At 45.1% G+C, this 21,601-nt stretch overlaps 1 protein-coding gene across 1 annotated transcript; it reads left to right on the plus strand.

The window, feature by feature from the left end:
- Nucleotides 1-1,549: 1,549 nt before the first annotated feature.
- LOC110501732 (guanylate-binding protein 1) lies at nucleotides 1,550-18,752 on the plus strand. Its single transcript, XM_021579481.2, has 11 exons — nucleotides 1,550-1,684; nucleotides 6,692-6,907; nucleotides 9,726-9,853; nucleotides 10,447-10,556; nucleotides 10,734-10,924; nucleotides 11,045-11,287; nucleotides 11,577-11,857; nucleotides 12,133-12,345; nucleotides 12,478-12,580; nucleotides 17,780-17,973; nucleotides 18,112-18,752. The coding sequence occupies exons 2-11, from the start codon at nucleotides 6,712-6,714 to the stop codon at nucleotides 18,331-18,333; spliced, it is 1,881 nt and encodes a 626-aa protein (XP_021435156.2). The 5' UTR covers nucleotides 1,550-1,684; nucleotides 6,692-6,711; the 3' UTR covers nucleotides 18,334-18,752.
- The last annotated feature ends 2,849 nt before the right edge of the window (nucleotides 18,753-21,601 follow it).

Below are 21,601 nucleotides of genomic sequence, written 5' to 3' on the forward strand. Positions count from 1 at the left end.
GTTGGATGAGGAGCGTTACTGAACAGCTATTTTCTCCAGAGATGTTCAATCGGGTTCAAGTCTGGTGTCTTGGCTGTGTTCTTAGGGCCATTGTATTGTTGGAAGGTGAACCTTCACCCCAGTCTGAGGTCCTGAGTGCTCTGGAGCAGGTTTTCATCAAGGATTTCTGTACTTTGCTCTCATGTGCCTTTTACTGAGGAGTGGTTTCTTTCTGGCCACTATCATAAAGGCCTCATTGGTGGAGTGCTGCAAAGATGGTTGTCCTTCTGGAAGGTTCTCCCATCTCCACAGAGGAACTCTGGATCTCTGTCAGAGTGACCATCGGTTTCTTCGTCACCTCTGACCAAGGCCCTTCTCCCCCGATTACTCAGTTTGGCCAGGCGGCCAGCTCTAGTCTTGGTGCTTCCAAACTTCTTCCATTTAAGAATGTTGGAGGCCACTGTGTTCTTGTGGACCTTCAAAGGTGCAGAAATGTTTTGGTACCCTTCATCAGATCTGTTCCTCGACACAATCCTGTCTCGGAGCTCCACTGACAATTCCTTTGAACCTCATGGCTTGGTTTTTGCTCAGTTGACATGCACTGTCAACTGTGGGACCTTATATAGGTAGGTGTGTTTCTTTCCAAATCACGTCCAATCAATTGAACAATCAACGTGGACTCCAAACAAGTTGTAGAAACATCTCAAGGGTGATCAATGGAAACAGGATGCACGTGAGCTCAATTTCTAGTCTCATAGCAAAGGTTCTGAATACTTATGTAAATAAGCTATTTCAGGGTTTTTTAAATACATTTGCAAACATTTCACTGTCATTATGGGGTATTGTGTGTAGATTAATGAGGAAAACATTTAATTTAATCAATTTTAGAATAAGGATGTGACGTAACAAAATGTGGAAGGAGTCCAGGGGTCTGAATACTTTCCGAATGCACTGTATTCCAAGGGGGTTTCCACTAGTTACCACAACCACAAAGTCAAAATTGTCTATAATCATAAAGTTTGTTGCTTTTTGTTCTTAATGTAAGGTTAGGCATAATGTTAGCGGTGTGGATAAGGTTAGGATTAAAATAACATTTTAAGAAGGGACATAACTTGTGACACCCATTTGGCTGCAGATACAGAAAGTGAAAGTTGTCTCGTCTATTTTTCAATTATTTTCACCAGTTAAAAAAAAGATGGAATATACGCAACCGACTTTTTAATGAATTAACAAAATGTTAAATTGTGTGAACGTCGGTAATGAGCCAATTATCGGGCTATTGTTCTCGGTAGGAATACGGGCGGCAGGTTAGCCTAGTGGTTACAGCGTTGGACTAGTAATCGGAAGGTTGCAAGTTCAAATCCCCGAGCTGACAAGGTCCTGAACAGGCAGTTATTGAAAATAAGAATTTGTTCTTAACTGACTTGGACTTGCTAATTGGTTGTAGTTATGTGTTGGGAAAGCACGACATTTATTAAAAAATAAATCCATCCATACTTCAGTGACCGTGCCCTTCACATGATCTTGTCTAGTATCTAGGAACTCTGACATGAACAGATGAACGCGGCATAACTATTTAACTATTTATAAGTCGTGCCTTCCCAGAAACCTAATTTTAAACATTAGATAATCACTTTCAGTTTCAATATAATCACTGATCTCATTTACAGACTGAACAACAACCGTACTGTACAACGTCGCAGAGGTAAGCCTAAACTCTCTTGCGCTGCAAAATGTTAGCTTTTTTACTATATAATATATATATAGGTATTGATTTGCAAGTTGACTGGTTGTAATGTAAGCTTGTGAAACACCAGCCATCACAAGTCGACTGTTGAATTAACTTTATTTGAAGGTACTTTACCTGTTGTCTGCTGGTTTTGTCCTTATGTAAGTGGTCATCTGAAACAATATCCACAAGGATGTTTTATTAGCTCGATTTAAGCATGCTGGTCTGTAGGCCTATATGGTTGGTTTTTCTGTTTTTATTTTCAACACTGGTTCAATTAGTTGTCATTGGCTTGCGAAAGTATTCACCCCCTTGGCATTTTTCAAATTTTTCTTACAACCTGGAATTAAAATATAATTTTGGGGGGTTGTATCATTTGATTTACTCAACTTGTCTACTATCACTTTGAAGATGCAATATATGTTTTATTGTGAAACAAACAAGAAATAAGACAAATAAACAGAACTTGAGCATGCATAACTATTCACCCCCCCACCCCCCAAAGTCAATACTTTGTAGAGCCACCTTTTGCAGCAATTACAGCTGCAAGTTTCTTGGTGTATGTCTCTATTAACTTGGCAATCTAGCCACTGGGATTGTTGCCCATTCAAGGCAAAACTGCTCCAGCTCATTCAAGTTGGATGGGTTCTGCTGGTGTACAGCAATATTTAAGTCATACCACAGATTCTCAGTTGGATTGAGGTCTGGGCTTTGACAAGGCCATTCCAAGACATGTAAATGTTTCCCCTTAAACTACTCAAGTGTTGCTTTAGCAGTATGCTTAGGGTCATTGTCCTGCTGGAAGTTGAACCTCAATCCCAGTCTCAAATCTCTGGAAGACTGAAACAGGTTTCCCTCAAGAATTTCCCAGTATTTTGCGCCATCCATCATTCCTTCAATTCTGACCAGCTTCCCAGTCCCTGCCGATGAAAAACATCCTCACAGCATGATGCTGCCACCACCATGGGATTCTCGGGGTGATGAGAGGTTTTGGGTTTGCGCCAGACATAGCGTTTTCCTTGATGGCCAAAAAGCTACATTTTAGTTCCATCTGACCAGAGTACCTACTTCGATATGTTTGGGGAGTCTCCCACATGCCTTTTAGTGAACCCCAAACGTGTTTGCTTATTTTTTTCTTTAAGCAATGTCTTTTTTCTGGCCACTCTTCCGTAAACCACAGCTCTGTGGAGTGTATGGCTTAAAGTGGTCCCATGGACAGATACTCCAATTTCCGCTGTGGAGCTTAACAGCTCCTTCAGGGTTATCTTTGGTCTCTTTGATTAATGCCCTCTTTGCCTGGTCTGTGAGTTTTGGTGGGCGGCCCACTCTTGGCAGGTTTGTTGTGGTGCCATATTCTTTCCATTAAATCTTTTTTGATTTAACTGTGCTCCGTGGGATGTTCAAAGTTTCTGATATTTTTTTATAACCCAACCCTGATCTGTACTTCTCCATAACTTTGTCCCTGACCTGTTTGGAGAGCTCCTTGGTCTTCATGGTGCCGCTTGCTTCGTGGTGCCCCTTGCTTAGTGGTGTTGCAGACTCTGGGGCCTTTCAGAACAGGTGTATATATACTGAGATCATGTGACAGATCATGTAACACTTAGATTGCACACAGGTGGATTTTAGTTAACTAATTGTGACTTCTGAAGGTAATTGGTTGCACCAGATCTTATTTAGGGGCTTCATAGCAAAGGGGGTGAATACATATGCACGCACCACTTTCCGTTTTTAACTTTACATTTATTTTTTTAAACAAGTTATTTTTTTCATTTCACTTTACAAATTTTGACCATTGTCCATTACATGAAATCCAAATAAAAATCAATTTAAATTACAGGTTGTAATGCAACAAAATAGGAAAAACGCCAAGGGGGATGAATACTTTTGCAAGGCACTGTACATGACAAAAACTTGTACAATATGGCCGAGCCTAACCGAACCACAGCTGACTGCGAGGAAACGTGCTTCGGTTACGTTCGGCTATTGTTGACATAGTGTGTCTTTTCTCAGAAAAGGGGAGATGTAGTGATGTCTAATAGATTTGTCCCAAATTGATTGGTTATGCGTGTCATCGTCATAACCAAATATGACTAACCAAGCAATGACGACTAGCAGATAATAGCTCTGTGGACTGCATGTTAATTGCCTGATTTAAATGTCAGTAAAAAAAAATTGTAACATAAGTTTCGTTTTTCTTTAACATCGACAACACACGTAACTGTGTCTACTAGGACATCGGGGTAGACAGCCCTTTGTCCACAGCAACATTATTCTGCCCCGAAACGGTTGCTGTTCCTATACCTCTTTCTGAATAAAACAAAACAAGGATTTTGTCGCTCTTTTCAGAAAGGAAAAGTAAGCAAGTTTATTTTTTTCCAAGTGTCTCTGAACCTCAGTGGTAGTTTTACCTCTTGACTTCTCGAGGTTATTCTCACTAGTTGTGGTGAGGCTGGCTGAGGTGGTGATCTGAGTGAGGGGATGGGAGTTGGCTGGCTCACAGTTGGGGCCTGTGTGCTGTCCTCACTGGTAGACTGTGTGAGTCTTTTGTTGTTCTGCTGCTGTCTCTCTGGAGTAGGTGACTCTGGAAAAGCCTGAAGATGTCGCCTGTTTCTCCGAGCGATGGTGCCGTGTGCAGTTTCAAATCTACTGGCAAATCCTTTTCATATGAAGAGGAATCATGGATAAAACGTATCGGTGCTCATTGGCCATTGGACATAAACATTACACAACAAGTTCGAAATCGCAAATTCAAGAATGGAAGGAATCAGTGGCTGACTGCAAGCGTTGCAAAGTAATCACTAGCCTGCTATTCAGTGGAGTGGGTGTGTGGTTGGTGTGATTGGTGATAACGGCGCCGAAGGGCATGGCCGCCGTTTTACGATCCCTTAACCAATTGTGATAATGTGTATGTTTTTTGCGTTACTTGTAACTTATTTTGTACATAATGTTTCTGCCACCGTGACCGAAAATAGCTTCTTGATATCAGGGCAGCGATTACTCACGCTGTACTGGAGGAATTCTTCTTCTTCAACGAGTCTGACGGGAAGGATTTACTCCAGACACCCGAGAGATTTTGACTGGTTCCCCCACAGCAGGATGGCATGAAAAGGAGTGCAAGTAAGGGGAGAGGAAAAGTTATCGGTATGGTCTACCAGAGTACTCGCCCCTTACAGTGAGCCTGGTCTTTCAGTGGACAAGAGGACACAAAATGACCAGTAGTCCCGCAATACAGGCAACTCTTCGTGTGAAACCGGGATGTTCTGCTGGGGACAGCCTAGCTTTGCCTAGTTGCATCGGCTCGGGAAAAGGTGAATCAGCAGATTTCGGAGACTCAAGGGGGATTTCGGGTAGCCTCGGGTCCTCTCGGCCACGGACACGTAATGGATTTCCGGGATGACTCGGAGGCGAAGTGGAATCCTTGGGCGAGCGAGTGGAATCGGAACTCCTCTCCTTCCTACATTCCCGTAGCCGTCCATCGATCCGGATTATCAAGGCAATGAGCGAGTTGCGATCGGTCTGTAGTTCCCAGGCTGCTACCTCGTCCTTCACTTCCTCCGATAATCCATGCAGGAATGCGTCGAACAGCGTTTCCCGGTTCCAGGCACTCTCAGCTGCCAATGTACAGAAATCCACTGCATAGTCTGCCACACTGCGGGAGTCTTGCCAAAGCTGGAGTAACTTCCGGGCAACCTCCGCCACAAACTCCTCCAGACAGAAGCATATGGCCGACTGTTGTTCCCACACAGACGTAGCCCAGGCGAGAGCCCTCCCGGACATCAGCGTGATGAGGTATGCTATCTTCGAGTGGTCGAAGGGGAAGGAGGAGGCCTGCAGCTCGATGATAAGACAACACTGCGAGAAATACCCGACAGGTTCCCGACTCTCCAACGAAGCATTCCGGGGGAGGTAAGTGGGGTTCTTGGGAAACCGGAGTGGCCAGGGAGGCCGCGTTGCTAACAGCCGGGTTACTGAGGGGCTGGGAGGTTACCGTTGTGGTAGGCTGCCTGACAGACAACCTGTGGAATTGCTCCAGCAATGTGTTCAACACACCATCATGGCATTCGGCTAAGGTATGGAACCCACAAAGAAACTCCTTGTACCTTCCAATGGTGGCTCCTTGGGAGGAGACGGTGTTGCGGCGCTGGTCTGAATCTGCTGGGTCCATCATGGCCAGTTTGTACTGTCAAGACTCAGGAGATGACCCAGATGCAGACAGTTTCGAAGTAACAACAGTTTATTTCAAAAGCAAGGGGGCAGGCCAACGACAGGTCAAGGGCAGGCAAAGGTCAGTAATCCAGGGTGGTGTGACAAAGTACAGAATGGCAGGTAGGCTCAGAGTCAGGAATACTAGAAAACAGGAACTAGAGAAAGACAGGAGCATGGGTAAAATGCTGGTAGGCTTGACGAAACAAAACAAACTGGCAACAGACAAACAGAGAACACAGGTATACATACACTTGGATAATGGGGAAGATGGGCGACACCTGGAGGGGGGTGGAGACGAGCACCAAGACAGGTGAAACAGATCAGGGTGTGACACCTCTTACTGCCAAAAGGACTAACAGCATGTACAACGAGTAGAGTAAGTCTAAATATAATTGTATTCAAATTCGAGCTTGTAGGAGACTATTGCCTCTTTTTTAGGGCGACTTTGGTCAGACTGATAATCAATGGATTAGCGATCTGATATTTAGACAATTCATAGAGCAATTTTTTGTCCGTTTCTTGTAAACTAGAAAATGTGATATAGGCTTGTCTCATGTGTTGAAAGAAACCAAGTAACAATTTAAAATATGTACCTTTTTAAGGTTGAAATAATTATTTTGTGTCACTGTAAACCCAATCTGTTATGATAAGCTTTTATTCACTCCATATCACCAGCCCCTGTGGCACCTTTATCACTTTAGGTTAATTGCACAAAAAAAGTTGAGGGACTTTTATGACACACACACAATCAAAAGTTCTTATGTGTGTCCTTGCCAGTGTTTCTATAGGACAGCATCATGACAGGCCAGACAGTATCCATGAAGGAACCAGTATGTCTGATAGAGAACGACAGTGATGGGAAGCTGCGTGTGGTCCGCAGTGCACTGGGCATCCTGAACCAGATTGACCAGCATGTGGTAGTGGTGTCGGTGGTCGGTCTGTACCGCACCGGCAAGTCCTACCTCATGAACAAGCTGGCTGGCGAGAAAAAAGGTGAGTACATCCACTAAAGCATTTTTGAATCTATGGTCCGCCCAGTCCAAACTAAAATATAAACACAATATGTAAAGTGTTGGTCCCATATTTCATGAGCCTAAATAAAAGATCCCTGAAATTTTCCATATACACAAAAAGCTTATTTCTCTGAAATGTTGTGCTCGAATTTGCTTGACAGGTGTGGCATATCAAGACGCTGATTAAACCGCATGTACAGTTGAAGTCGGAAGTTTACATACACCTAAGCCAAATACATTTAAACTCAGTTTTTCACAATTCCTGACATTTAATCCGAGTAACAATTCCCTGTTTTAGGTCAGGTAGGATCACCACTTTATTTTAAGAATGTGAATTGTCAGAATAATAGTAGAGAGAATGATTTATTTCAGCTTTTATTTCTTTCATCACATACCCAGTGGGTCAGAAGTACACATACACTCAATTAGTATTTGTTAGCATTGCCTTTAAATTGTTTAACTTGGGTCAAACGTTTCGGGTAGCCTTCCACAAGCTTCCCACAATAAGTTGGGTGAATTTTGGCCCATTCCTCCTGACAGAGCTGGCGTAACTGAGTCAGGTTTGTAGACCTCCTTGTTCACACGCGCTTTTTCAGTTCTGCCCCCAAATTTTCTATGGGATTGACGTCAGGGCTTTGTGATGGCCACTCCAATACCTTGACTTTGTTGTCCTTAAGTCGCTTTGCCACAAATTTGGAAGTATGCTTGGGGTCATTGTCCATTTGGAAGACCCATTTGTGTCCAAGCTTTAACTTCCTGACTGGTGTCTTGAGATGTTGCTTCAATATATCCACATAATATTCCCTCCTCATTGTGCCATTTATTTTGTGAAGTGCACCAGTCCGTCCTGCATCAAAGCACCACCACAACATGATGCTGCCACCCCCGTAGCCTATCAGAAGCTTCTAAAGGCATGACATAATTTTCTGGAATTTTCCAAGCTTTTTAAAGTCACAGTCAACTTAGTGAATGTAAACGTCTGACCCACTGGAATTGTGATACAGTGAATTATAAGTGAAATAATCTGTCTGTCAACAATTGTAGGAAAAATGACTTGTGTCATGCACAAAGTAGATGTTCTAACCAACTTAACAAAACTATAGTTTGTTAACAAGAAATTTGTGGAGTGGTTGAAAAACAAGTTTTAATGACTCCAACCTAAGTGTATGTAAACTTCCGACTTCAACTGTACCTTGTGCTTGAGACAATAAAAGGCCACTTTAAAATGTGCAGTTGTTATACAACACAATGCCACAGATGTCTTGAGGGACTGTGAAATATGCATGCTGACTTCGGGAATGTCCACCCGAGCTGTTGCCAGAGAATTGAATGTTCACTTCTCTACCATAAGCCGCCTCCAACATCATTTTGGCAGTACGTCCAACCGACCTCACAATGCAGACCACGCGTAACCAATCCAGGCCAGGACCTATATAACCGGCTTCTTCACCTGCGGAATAATCTGAGACCAGCCACCGGGACAGCAGGTGAAACTATGGATTTGCTCAATCGAAGAATTTCTGCACAAACTGTCAGAAACCATCTCAAGGAAGCTCATCTGCGTGCTCATCGTCCTCGCCATGGTCTTGACCTGACTGCAGTTCGGCGTCTTAACAGTCTTCAGTGGGCAAATTCTCACCTTCGATGGGGTCATGGTATGGGCAGACATAAGCTACTGACAACGAACACAATTACATTTTATCTATGGCAATTTTAATGCACAGTGATACTGTGACGGGATCCTAAGATCCATTGTCAGGCCATTCATCCGCTGCCATCACCTCATGTTTCAGCATGATAATGCACGGCCCCATGTCGCAAGGATCTGTACACAATTCCTGGAAGCTGAAAATGTCCCAGTTCTTTCATGGCCTGCATAGTCACCAGACTTGTCACTCATTGGGCATTTTTGGGATTCTCTAGATCAACGTGTACTACAGCGTGTTCCAGTTCCCACCAATATCCAGCGACTTTGCACAGCCATTGAAGAGGAGTGGGACAACATTCCACAGGCCACAATCAACAGCCTGATGAACTCTGTGTGAAGGAGATGTGTTGCGCTGCATGAGGCAAATGATGGTCACACCAGATACTGACTGGTTTTCTGATCTACGCCCCTACTTTTTTAAAAGCTATCGGTGACTAACATATACATATGAAATCCATAGATTAGGGCGTAATTTATTTCAATTTTCTGATTTCCATCTTTGCTCTGTAACTCAGTAAAATCTTTGAAATTGTTTCATGTATTTTTGTTCAATGTACATAACAATATGCATGACCTCAACACTGTTATATGGATAAGGAATGATTATGTATAAGATAATTATTTCTCATAAAGATAGGGTAATAGAAATGTGAAACAGAAAGTGTTTGAATGCATTTGTCATTCAGAGTTAGAGACAGATATGCTGCACCAAAGTACAGATTTGTCCTGTTCTAAACACATTATGCTTTGATGTTTATTTCTCTCCAAAATTGGAAATTCGACACATCCTGTTATTGCATTGTGGAAACTACAGTTTCTCTTTGTTTTACACCATAACATACAACCAGACAGCAGAGCAAACATCAAAAAAACATTTTGTTCCGACGACATTTGTTCTGGGTGGGTTGTGTAGATCAGGGTGCCGTTTTGCACTGGCTGCTAGTTTCACTTTCAGTCTGTCAGTATGGTATGCAGTATAACTAGACAAACAGGTTCATCTGAAAACCAGCAGGCTTGAGTTAACACTTTACATCCTGTTGCCTCTTTACAGATTCCATCCTAAGAACCGTTTTTATCCTTTGTCCTCAAGGTTTTGCCCTGGGAGCCACCATCCAGTCCAAAACTAAGGGCATCTGGATGTGGTGTGTGCCTCACCCTGAAAAAAGAGACCACACCCTGGTGCTGCTGGATACAGAGGGGCTGGGGGACGTGGAAAAGGTAGGAGGTCAAAGTTCACTCTCTGTCAAAAACCTTTTATGGCTGTTTAGATGACAGAATATAACATTGCTATGGGTAAAATCCCATGTTATCTCAATAAACTGTGCCTAGTACTGATAGCTGATGTCATCATCTGTATATAATGTCTGACTTATAAATGTATGATGTATACCAATTGATTCTAAAGAGTATAACAAATAAATAATGACCCATGAGCTTAGTTCAACTGTCATACCCCATCAGAACCCAAAATATAAGCTTGTTTTACTCCAATGTTTGTAAATGTAATTAAACACTGTAACATCATGGTTAACTACAATTATGATGTCACGGATGGTGAGTCATTGCACCCATAGCTCTATGAATTTGAGTGGTTACATTTCTCCAGGCCCATCCCTAATTTATTTGTATTTTTTTTACCAAAACCGAGTTAGGGTGCAGCTTTGTTATTGTTTCAATTAAGGATTCCAGCTTTGACCTTTATTTAGGTAGGGAGCCCATAAAACGGCGTATGGAGTAGACATTTAGTTACTGACTTAATTTCACTCTGGTATGAACAGAGTACCAATGTGTTCCTTCTGTTGTTTCTGCAGGGTGATGAGAAGAATGACAACTGGATCTTTTCCCTGGCTGTCCTGCTCAGCAGTACTCTGGTGTACAACAGCATGGGAACCATCGACAACAACGCCCTGGAGAAACTACAGTATCCTTCAGCAGGCCTATAAAGAAATATAGATTGATGTAGTCTAATTTGGTTAGAGGAAATCTACAAACACAATCAGAGTAAGAATCAATCCTTACTCTTTGAACCAACCAGCAGTTTACTGTGTAGTGTTGGTTATCTGGGTTCATTTCGTCCTCAACCCCCCCACCCCTACAGCTATGTGACAGAACTGACAGAGCACATCAAGGTGAAGTCCAACCAGCGAGCCGGGGAGGAATCTTCAGAGTACCTGCGTTACTTTCCTTCCTTTGTGTGGACAGTCAGAGATTTCACCCTGACCCTGGAGGTTGATGGGAGACCCATCACAGCCAATGAGTACCTGGAGAACGCTCTTAAACTGAGAACAGGTGAAGAGAACACCAGCTAGCACAGCTAACTTAATCTATTAATATAAACCATGGTTAGTCACGGTTAAACATTTAATTAGCTAATTAATGATTGATGTACTTTTCCTTTCATTTACAAAGGTCATAGTAAGAAAGATCAGGCATACAATCTGCCTCGTAGCTGCCTGCGGAACTATTTCTCTCCTCGCTGGTGCTTTGTGTTTGAGAGGCCAGCCAGCGGAGACAAAATGAGACGTATGGAGGAGCTGACCGACGCTGACCTGGAGCCCGCCTTCGTGGAGCAAGCCAAGGAGTTCTGTGACCACGTCTTCAATGACGCCAAGACCAAGACCCTGAAACAGGGCCTGAAAGTTACCGGTAGACGTGAGTATTACAACCCTGATATTGAGGATGGAAAGCAGTTATGAAAGTGGGTCATGATGTTTGATAATACAACTAAACTACTGCTGCTACTATTACCACTTCCTCTATTATTATAATTACGATTACTACAAGTACCATGACCAGTACAACTAACAACACCATTAGTACTTAAATTACTACTAATTCTACTACTTACTTTACTTCTATACAAGCACCACTGACCACCACAGTACTACCACCATCACTACCACATCTACCAGATATGCTGATTTCCTGCCCTCTCTTGCAGTGCTGGGAAACCTGGCAGAGACGTATGTGTCTGCCATCCGGAGTGGGCAGATCCCCTGCCTGGACAATGCTGTGTTGGCGCTGGCCCAAATTGAGAACTCTGGTGCCATCGAGAGGGCCAGGGCCCACTACCAGAAGGGCATGGCTGACTGGGTGGCCTACCCCACAGAGACCCAAGAGGAGCTGTCTGAAGTGCATGCTGTCATGGAGAAGGAGGCTGTGGCCATATTCATCAACAACTCCTTCAAAGACGAGGACCAGAAGTACCAGTTGGAGCTCATGGTATGAGAATGTAGATTCTATATTCAATTCAGTGATGTATGGATTTACAAGATGAGGATAATCTGTAATTTGGGTGAGCTACCCCTTTATGCTACATTTACATGTACATTTTAGTCCTTTAGCAGACACACTTATCCATAGCGACTTACAGCAGCAATTAGGGTTAAGTGCCTTACTCAAGGGCACATTGACAGATTATTCACCATTTATTACCTCAACTGAACCAAAACATTCTGGTTTGTTCTGGTACATTCTGAACCAACTTCCTTCTATAGAAAGTGGTTCAAGAGGAGTATGAGAAGATCTGTGAGAGGAACTACAAGGAGTCCCAGAAGGTATGCGAGTCCAAAATCCAATGCATCTTTGCCCCCCTGGAGGAGAAAATAAGGGATGGCTCCTACATGACCCCTGGAGGATACAAAGAGTACTGCAACGACCTGAAACTGGCCACCAGCGAATACAGATCTGAGGGAGGCAGGGGAGTGAAGGTATTTTGGGGAGGTAGTGCTTCAGCTATTTTAGGATATTATGTAATTATCATTTTTGTGGATGCTGGTCAAAAGAGTTACGAATGCACTGATGTGATGTTGGAAGTGAAATATTATGTGTGGTGGTTCCAGGCTGAAGAGGTACTGAAGGAGTACTTGGGAAGGAAGGCCAGCATTGGTGAGGCCATCCTGTCAGCAGACCAGTCCCTCACTGAAGCTGAGCAGAGAGCAGAAGGTGATATAGGTCACCATGAATATGCACTCCATGACCTGGCAACAACATTCTAATGACCACCAAATGGAGGCTTACCTCTCGTTCTCTTTGATATTTATCTCACTCACTCTCTCACACATACTCTGTTACGGTGCGTGAATGAGGACCCAAAAGCGAATTAACAAAACAGAGTATCTTTAATTACAAAACAAAACGTAGGCTCAGACGGACAGGCAGATTCCGACAGGACAGGACAAGGTTACAGGAACACGACGATGGTCTGGTTCAGGCATGAATGACACAAACAAACAAACAAGAATCCGACAAGGACAGGAGCAGAAACAGAGAGAGATATAGGGACCTAATCAGAGGGAAAAAGGGAACAGGTGGGGAACGGGGTGAATGGGTAGTTAGAGGAGACAAGGGACAGCTGGGGGAAAGCGGGGGAGAAAAGGTAACCTGACACGACCAGCAGAGGGAGACAGGGTGAAGGGAAAGGACAGAGACAAGACAACATGACAGTACATGACAGTACCCCCCCACTCACCGAGCGCCTCCTGGCGCACTCGAGGAGGAAACCTGGCGGCAACGGAGGAAATCCTCGATCAGCGCACGGTCCAGCACGTCCCGAGAGGGAACCCAACTCCTCTCCTCCGGACCGTACCCCTCCCAATCAACAAGGTACTGGTGACCACGGCCCCGAGGACGCATGTCCAAAATCCTGCGGACCCTGTAGATGGGTACGCCCTCGACAAGGATGGGGGGGGGGGGGGGGGGGGGGGAAGACGAGCGGGGGCGCGAAGAACGGGCTTAACACAAGAGACATGGAAGACCGGGTGGACGCGACGAAGGTATCGCGGAAGAAGAAGTCGAACTGCGACAGGATTAATGACCCGAGAAATACGGAACGGACCAATGAACCGCGGGGTCAACTTGCGAGACGCCGTCTTAAGGGGAAGGTTCTGAGTGGAGAGCCAAACTCTCTGACCGCGACAATATCTAGGACTCTTAGTTCTACGCTTATTAGCAGCCCTCACAGTCTGCGTCCTATAACGGCAAAGTGCAGACCTGACCCTCTTCCAGGTGCGCTCGCAACGTTGGACAAAAGCCTGAGCGGAGGGGACGCTGGACTCGGCGAACTGAGATGAGAACAGCGGAGGCTGGTACCCGAGGCTACTCTGAAAAGGAGATAGCCCGGTTGCAGACGAAGGAAGCGAGTTGTGGGCGTATTCTGCCCAGGGGAGCTGTTCTGACCAAGACGCAGGGTTGCGAAAAGAAAGACTGCGTAAGATGCGACCAATAGTCTGATTGGCCCGTTCTGCTTGACCGTTAGACTGGGGGTGAAAGCCGGAAGAGAGACTGACGGAAGCCCCAATCAAACGGCAAAACTCCCTCCAAAATTGAGACGTGAATTGCGGACCTCTGTCCGAAACGACGTCTGACGGAAGGCCATGAATTCTGAAAACATTCTCGATGATGATTTGTGCCGTCTCTTTAGCAGAAGGAAGCTTAGCAAGGGGAATGAAATGAGCCGCCTTAGAGAACCTATCGACAACCGTAAGAATAACAGTCTTCCCCGCTGACGAAGGCAGTCCGGTGACAAAATCTAAGGCGATGTGAGACCACGGTCGAGAGGGAATGGGAAGCGGCCTGAGACGGCCGGCAGGAGGGGAGTTACCGGACTTAGTCTGCGCGCAGACCGAACAAGCAGCCACGAAACGACGCGTGTCATGCTCCCGGGTGGGCCACCAAAAACGCTGGCGAATGGAAGCAAGCGTACCCCGAACGCCAGGGTGGCCGGCTAACTTGGCAGAGTGAGCCCACTGAAGAACGGCCAGACGAGTAGGAACGGGAACGAAAAGAAGGTTCCTAGGACAAGCGCGCGGCGACGGAGTGTGAGTGAGCGCTTGCTTTACCTGCCTCTCAATTCCCCAGACAGTCAACCCGACAACACGCCCCTCAGGGAGAATCCCCTCGGGGTCAGTGGAGGCTACTGAAGAACTGAAGAGACGAGATAAAGCATCAGGCTTGGTGTTCTTAGAGCCCGGACGATAAGAAATCACGAACTCGAAACGAGCGAAAAACAGCGCCCAACGCGCCTGACGCGCATTAAGTCGTTTGGCAGAACGGATGTACTCAAGGTTCCTATGGTCAGTCCAAACGACAAAAGGAACGGTCGCCCCCTCCAACCACTGTCGCCATTCGCCTAGGGCTAACCGGATGGCGAGCAGTTCGCGGTTTCCCACATCATAGTTACGTTCCGACGGGGACAGGCGATGAGAAAAATACGCGCATGGGTGGACCTTGTCGTCAGAGAGGGAGCGCTGAGAAAGAATGGCTCCCACGCCCACCTCTGACGCGTCAACCTCGACAACGAACTGTCTAGAGACGTCAGGTGTAACAAGGATAGGAGCGGATGTAAAACGATTCTTGAGGAGATCAAAAGCTCCCTGGGCGGAAACGGACCACTTAAAGCACGTCTTGACAGAAGTAAGGGCTGTGAGAGGAGCTGCCACCTGACCGAAATTTCGGATGAAACGACGATAGAAGTTCGCGAAGCCGAGAAAGCGCTGCAGCTCGACGCGTGACTTAGGAGCGGGCCAATCAATGACAGCTTGGACCTTAGCGGGATCCATCTTAATGCCTTCAGCGGAAATAACAGAACCGAGAAATGTGACGGAGGAGGCATGAAAAGTGCACTTCTCAGCCTTCACAAAAAGACAATTCTCTAAAAGGCGCTGGAGGACACGTCGAACGTGCTGAAGATGAATCTGGAGTGACGGTGAAAAAATCAGGATATCGTCAAGGTAAACGAAAACAAAGATGTTCAGCATGTCTCTCAGGACATCATTGACTAATGCCTGAAAGACAGCTGGAGCGTTAGCGAGGCCGAAAGGAAGAACCCGGTATTCAAAGTGCCCTAACGGAGTGTTAAACGCCGTCTTCCACTCGTCCCCCTCCCTGATGCGCACGAGATGGTAAGCGTTACGAAGGTCCAACTTAGTGAAAAACCTGGCTCCCTGCAGGATCTCGAAGGCTGAAGACATAAGAGGAAGCGGATAACGATTCTTAACTGTTATGTCATTCAGCCCTCGATAATCTATGCAGGGGCGCAGAGACCCGTCCTTCTTCTTGACAAAAAAAAACCCCGCTCCGGCGGGAGAGGAGGAGGGGACTATGGTACCGGCGTCAAGAGCTACAGACAAATAATCCTCGAGAGCCTTACGTTCGGGAGCCGACAGAGAGTATAGTCTACCCCGGGGGGGAGTGGTTCCCGGAAGGAGATCAATACTACAATCATACGACCGGTGTGGAGGAAGAGAGGTGGCCCTGGACCGACTGAACACCGTGCGCAGATCGTGATATTCCTCCGGCACCCCTGTCAAATCACCAGGCTCCTCCTGTGAAGAAGAAACAGAGGAAACAGGAGGGATAGCAGACATTAAACATTTCACATGACAAGAGACGTTCCAGGAGAGGATAGAATTACTAGACCAATTAATGGAAGGATTATGACAAACTAGCCAGGGATGGCCCAAAACAACAGGTGTAAAAGGTGAACGAAAAATCAAAAAAGAAATGGTTTCGCTATGATTACCAGAAACAGTGAGGGTTAAAGGTAGCGTCTCACGCTGAATCCTGGGGAGAGGACTACCATCCAGGGCGAACAAGGCCGTGGACTCCCTTAACTGTCTGAGAGGAATGTCATGTTCCCGAGCCCAGGTCTCGTCCATAAAACAGCCCTCCGCCCCAGAGTCTATTAAGGCACTGCAGGAAGCTGACGAACCGGTCCAGCGTAGATGGACCGACAAGGTAGTGCAGGATCTTGAAGGAGAGACAGGAGTAGTAGCGCTCACCAGTAGCCCTCCGCTTACTGATGAGCTCTGGCTTTTACTGGACATGAAGTGACAAAATGACCAGCAGAACCGCAATAGAGACAGAGGCGGTTGGTGATTCTCCGTTCCCTCTCCTTAGTCGAGATGCGGATACCTCCCAGCTGCATAGGCTCAGCTCCCGAGCCGGCAGAGGAAGATGGTAGTGATGCGGAGAGGGGGGCAACGGAGAACGCGAGCTCCTTTCCACGAGCTCGGTGACGAAGATCAACCCGTCGCTCAATGCGAATAGCGAGTTCAATCAAGGAATCCACGCTGGAAGGAACCTCCCGGGAGAGAATCTCATCCTTTACCTCTGCGCGGAGACCCTCCAGAAGACGAGCGAGCAAAGCCGGCTCGTTCCAGCCACTGGAGGCAGCAAGAGTGCGAAACTCAATAGAGTAGTCTGTTATGGATCGATTGCCTTGACATAGGGAAGACAGGGCCCTGGAAGCCTCCTCCCCAAAAACAGATCGATCAAAAACCCGTATCATCTCCTCCTTAAAGTCCTGATACTGGTTAGTACACTCAGCCCTTGCCTCCCAGATTGCCGTGCCCCACTCACGAGCCCGTCCAGTAAGGAGAGATATGACGTAGGCGACACGAGCAGTGCTCCTGGCGTAAGTGTTGGGCTGGAGAGAAAACACAATATCACACTGGGTGAGGAACGAGCGGCATTCAGTGGGCTCCCCAGAGTAACACGGCGGGTTATTGATTCTGGGCTCCGGAGATTCGAAAGCCCTGGAAGTGGCCGGTGGATCGAGGCGGAGATGGTGAACCTGTTCTGTGAGGTTGGAGACTTGGGTGGCCAGGGTCTCAACGGCATGTCGAGCAGCAGACAATTCCTGCTCGTGTCTGCCTAGCATCGCTCCCTGGATCTCGACGGCTGAGTGGAGAGGATCCGAAGTCGCTGGGTCCATTCTTGGTCGGATTCTTCTGTTACGGTGCGTGAATGAGGACCCAAAAGCGAATTAACAAAACAGAGTATCTTTAATTACAAAACAAAACGTAGGCTCAGACGGACAGGCAGATTCCGACAGGACAGGACAAGGTTACAGGAACACGACGATGGTCTGGTTCAGGCATGAATGACACAAACAAACAAACAAGAATCCGACAAGGACAGGAGCAGAAACAGAGAGAGATATAGGGACCTAATCAGAGGGAAAAAGGGAACAGGTGGGGAACGGGGTGAATGGGTAGTTAGAGGAGACAAGGGACAGCTGGGGGAAAGCGGGGGAGAAAAGGTAACCTGACACGACCAGCAGAGGGAGACAGGGTGAAGGGAAAGGACAGAGACAAGACAACATGACAGTACATGACATACTCTGTCCATCTTTCTCTGCAGCGGAGCAAGCAAAAAGAGAGGCATCTGAGCGGGAGAATCGAGCCATGGAGGAGCAGCTGGTTGTCCAGGAGAGGTTGAGAGCGGACCAGCAGAGGACGTATGAGGAGAATGTGAACCAGCTGATGGAGAGGATGGAGAGAGACAGCAGAAATGCCATAGCAGAGCACGATAGAGTTCTACAGGCCAGACTGAAGGTAGGAATAAAAAAAACACAAACATTGAGAAGTACTCTTTAAAACTACAGTAACTCTAGCGGTAAGATTAACTGTGTGTATGTGTTTTGTTTTAATGACACAGTCCGTGATGTGTAAAAACAAACCTTGTAATTTCAGGAGCAGAATGACCTTCACCGGCAAGGGTTTGATGACAGAGCACACCAAATGCAAAGAGAGATAGATGCCCTTAAGGGTGCGAAGGCACAAGAGGAAGAGAAAAACCCCTCATTTATGAGCACAGCTCTGGATACTGTTGGGACTGCAGCTGCCTTGTTCCTTCCAGGAATAATTCCCAAAGTAGGAGGAATGGTTGTGAAATGGCTGTCTAAGTTGTTCTGATGTAGGTTCCCGAGGAGGATGATGAGCTATTATTCTTATAGATTGATTGAATCTGTATTTATTGATAGTTGATTCATGGATTTAGGTTAAGCACTCAGTTAAGGTTTTAGTTTATGTTTTTTAATAAACATTTTGAATGCCTAATTATGGTAAACTAATGCTTTTAGAAAACACACTTAAAAATGGTTTTGCACAGGTGTTTTTTAAATGTTACTATTACCAAATAGGCCTAATTTTTAACACTGATGATGTTTATATGCACACCAATATCCTGTTATTATTCGGGATACTCAAGTATTCTATTCTTGAGTTGAGTCATATAAACGTCATATCCCATTTACAATAACCCGAAAAATCTTGACGTATATTGCGTCGTGACTGTTGCTCATTGAATGATTAAAGGTTTTTAATTGCGTGATGAACTAAATCAAGTAATTATTAACATTAACCTGGGGCACCATGGGAAAATTAGTTTTATTGAGTTTCTATTTCCCAAATTAACTCAAAGAATATCAGAATATCGATTTTACAAGAGCCGCTAATTAATCGGTTAACTCTACAGTCTCGTTCTGAACGTCGCATAATCCGTGAATCTGCACGGACCCGGGTCTCACCAATGAGTTCTTACCACACCAATCTTAGTTGAGTATTTATTTACTAGAAAGCTAAAATGATGATAAAATATATACATACACAAAAACACATTCTAGGCTATTGATTAGAACTTAGTATAATGGGCCAACACACTGTGGCGCGTGTTACCCAAAATGGGGATTTAAAAGAGAGAAAAAGAGAAAGTACACGAGAGAAATGTACATTTGGGTGAATTTGTCAGCTATTCTTATTCTAAAAAGGATCTCTAAGGTCAGGGCGTGACAACTTTAAACAATGTCACTTTATATAATGTTCTCATACCCTACATTACTCATCTCATATGTATATACTGTACTCTATACCATCTACTGCATCTTGCCATCTTGATGTAATGTATCACAAGCCACTTTAAACAATGCCACTTTATATGTTTACATACCCTACATTACTCATCTCGTATGTATATACTGTACTCTATACCATCTACTGCATCTTGCCTATGCCATTCGGCCATCACTCATTTATATATTTTTATGTACTCGTATGTACATATTCATATTCATTCCTTTACACTTGTATAAGGTAGTTGTTGTGGAATTGTTAGGTTATGTTACTTGTTAGATATTACTGCATGGTCGGAACTAGAAGCACAAGCATTTCGCTACACTTGCAATAACATCTGCTAACCATGTGTATGTGACAAATACATTTGATTTGATTTGATGAGAGAAATTCCACTTTTTGTCTCCTGCCAATGCTTTGAAATTTGGCACAAATGGTGTGCATGAGAGCAACTCGGAGACACTGGTGAGCCTGGTGCGGTATTTGTTTTTAATGAAGTTAATTGTGGAGGGCTTCCTGAGTGGCGCAGCGGTCTAAGGCACTGCTTCACAGTGTTAGAGGTGTCGCTACAGATCTGGGTTCGATCCCGGGCTGTGTCGCGACTGGGAGACCCATGTATAGTGCACAATCGAGGGTTTGGCCGGCTGTGATGTGCTTGTCCCATAGTGCTCTTGCAACTCCTTGTGGCAGCTGAGCACATGCATGCTGACTTCGGTTGACAGCTGTACGGCGTTTCCGCCGACACATTGGTGCAGCTGGCTTCCGGGTTAAGCAAGCAGTGCGGCTTGGTGGGTTTGTGTTTCAGAGGATGTTGCAGTGACGGGACAAGACTGTAACTACCAATTGGATATCACGAAAAAGGGGTAAAAAGTACTATAAAAAAAAATGTATATATATGGAGAAGGCTGATGTACAGCTGTATGTGGAGCCAAACATGGTCAGGATGTGTAGTGCCAGTTACTTGAGAACTGGGACATCAGCTGCAAGCACCATCTTTGCAGCTCAATCAACTCCGTTTGCAGTGATGTGACATCTACCCATCTGAAAATCAGTTTTTCTTCCTCTGACAATTTTGTCCCATTTATGACCAAGAAGGTTCTGGATTAGCAGCAGTTCTCTTCCAACAGTGAAGTCATCAAGCTGGGCATTGAATCATCCACATCTAATGAAGTACATGGTGCATTTTGAGTGGCCTCATCAAGTTGTTAAGTCAAAACTTCAGCAAATATTTCAGTTCTCATTGCTGTGGAATCTGACAGTGGGATCAGTTTTATATTTTCCATTCAAGCAAGGTGTCAGTAACTCCACACAAGCATTATTTTACCATCTCAGCGTCAGTAAAACCAAAGTTATCCGCAATGAACAATCCCTTGCACGTTGTTTGGCTGTCAGGGAATTTACTTTGGTGGATCTGGGATGTGATTGGTGTCATAATAGAGCTTAATGTTGCCACTTTTCATGAGGACGACGGACTTGCTGCATGTCAGGCACGTTGGTTTTGTACGCATACTTTTCCGTCCACTCGTCTTTGAGTATTTTTTTTAACATGTCATATTAACAAAGATACTGCTAACTAAGCTCTTTCTTCTATCTGTGATATTAACACTTGAACAGTGGTCAAATATTTGTATCTTTCTGTCTGTTTGTCCCGAGGTTCCACAGAGGATATTTGCATTTATGTGGTTGGGTAAAACGAGGGGTTGAATTAGACGGGGAACTAGTAGAGGTGAGGGTTGCTTCAAGAGAGAGAGAGTTGCTGAGTTAGAAATAACGCCACGCCCAGTTGATTTTTGAAAGCTGTCCTAAAAATAATATATTCATTTTGATATGACTGAATGCGATGTTGCCCGGTCCGTATTGACCCTTCTCTGGGTCCAGACCCGGACCGCGATTTGAGTTTGGTTGATCTATCTGGTCAAGCAGGTCGACAACCACACCTATCATTATCCTATTTTTTTATTAAACACATACAAGAATGGTGTATAGGTATAAAATACAAGTATACCATTCTTATCTAAACATAAAAGAGCAGACAGAAACAACAAGACCCAGAGTTCTGGGTACAAAACAAATAATACAGAACACGACATACAGAACAAGGACTGGTAGAAAGAAAGAGGGTAGATGTCACCCCTCCCCCCCACTTATTCCTCTCCCTTATTCCCCACTATTCTAGCCTGACATTTATCACACAGGGGATGTATCAGGAAATATCCTATGCAGTTTGGTTTTGGAATAGTGTAAAATGTGTAATACCTTGAATTGTATGAGACGATGTCTGGAGTTATTTCATAATTTTTCTAATCCTGACAGTCATTCCAAATGTAAATTG

The sequence above is a fragment of the Oncorhynchus mykiss genome, chromosome 22 (genome assembly GCF_013265735.2).
Source record: "Oncorhynchus mykiss isolate Arlee chromosome 22, USDA_OmykA_1.1, whole genome shotgun sequence".
In the NCBI taxonomy this organism is placed as follows: domain Eukaryota; kingdom Metazoa; phylum Chordata; class Actinopteri; order Salmoniformes; family Salmonidae; genus Oncorhynchus; species Oncorhynchus mykiss.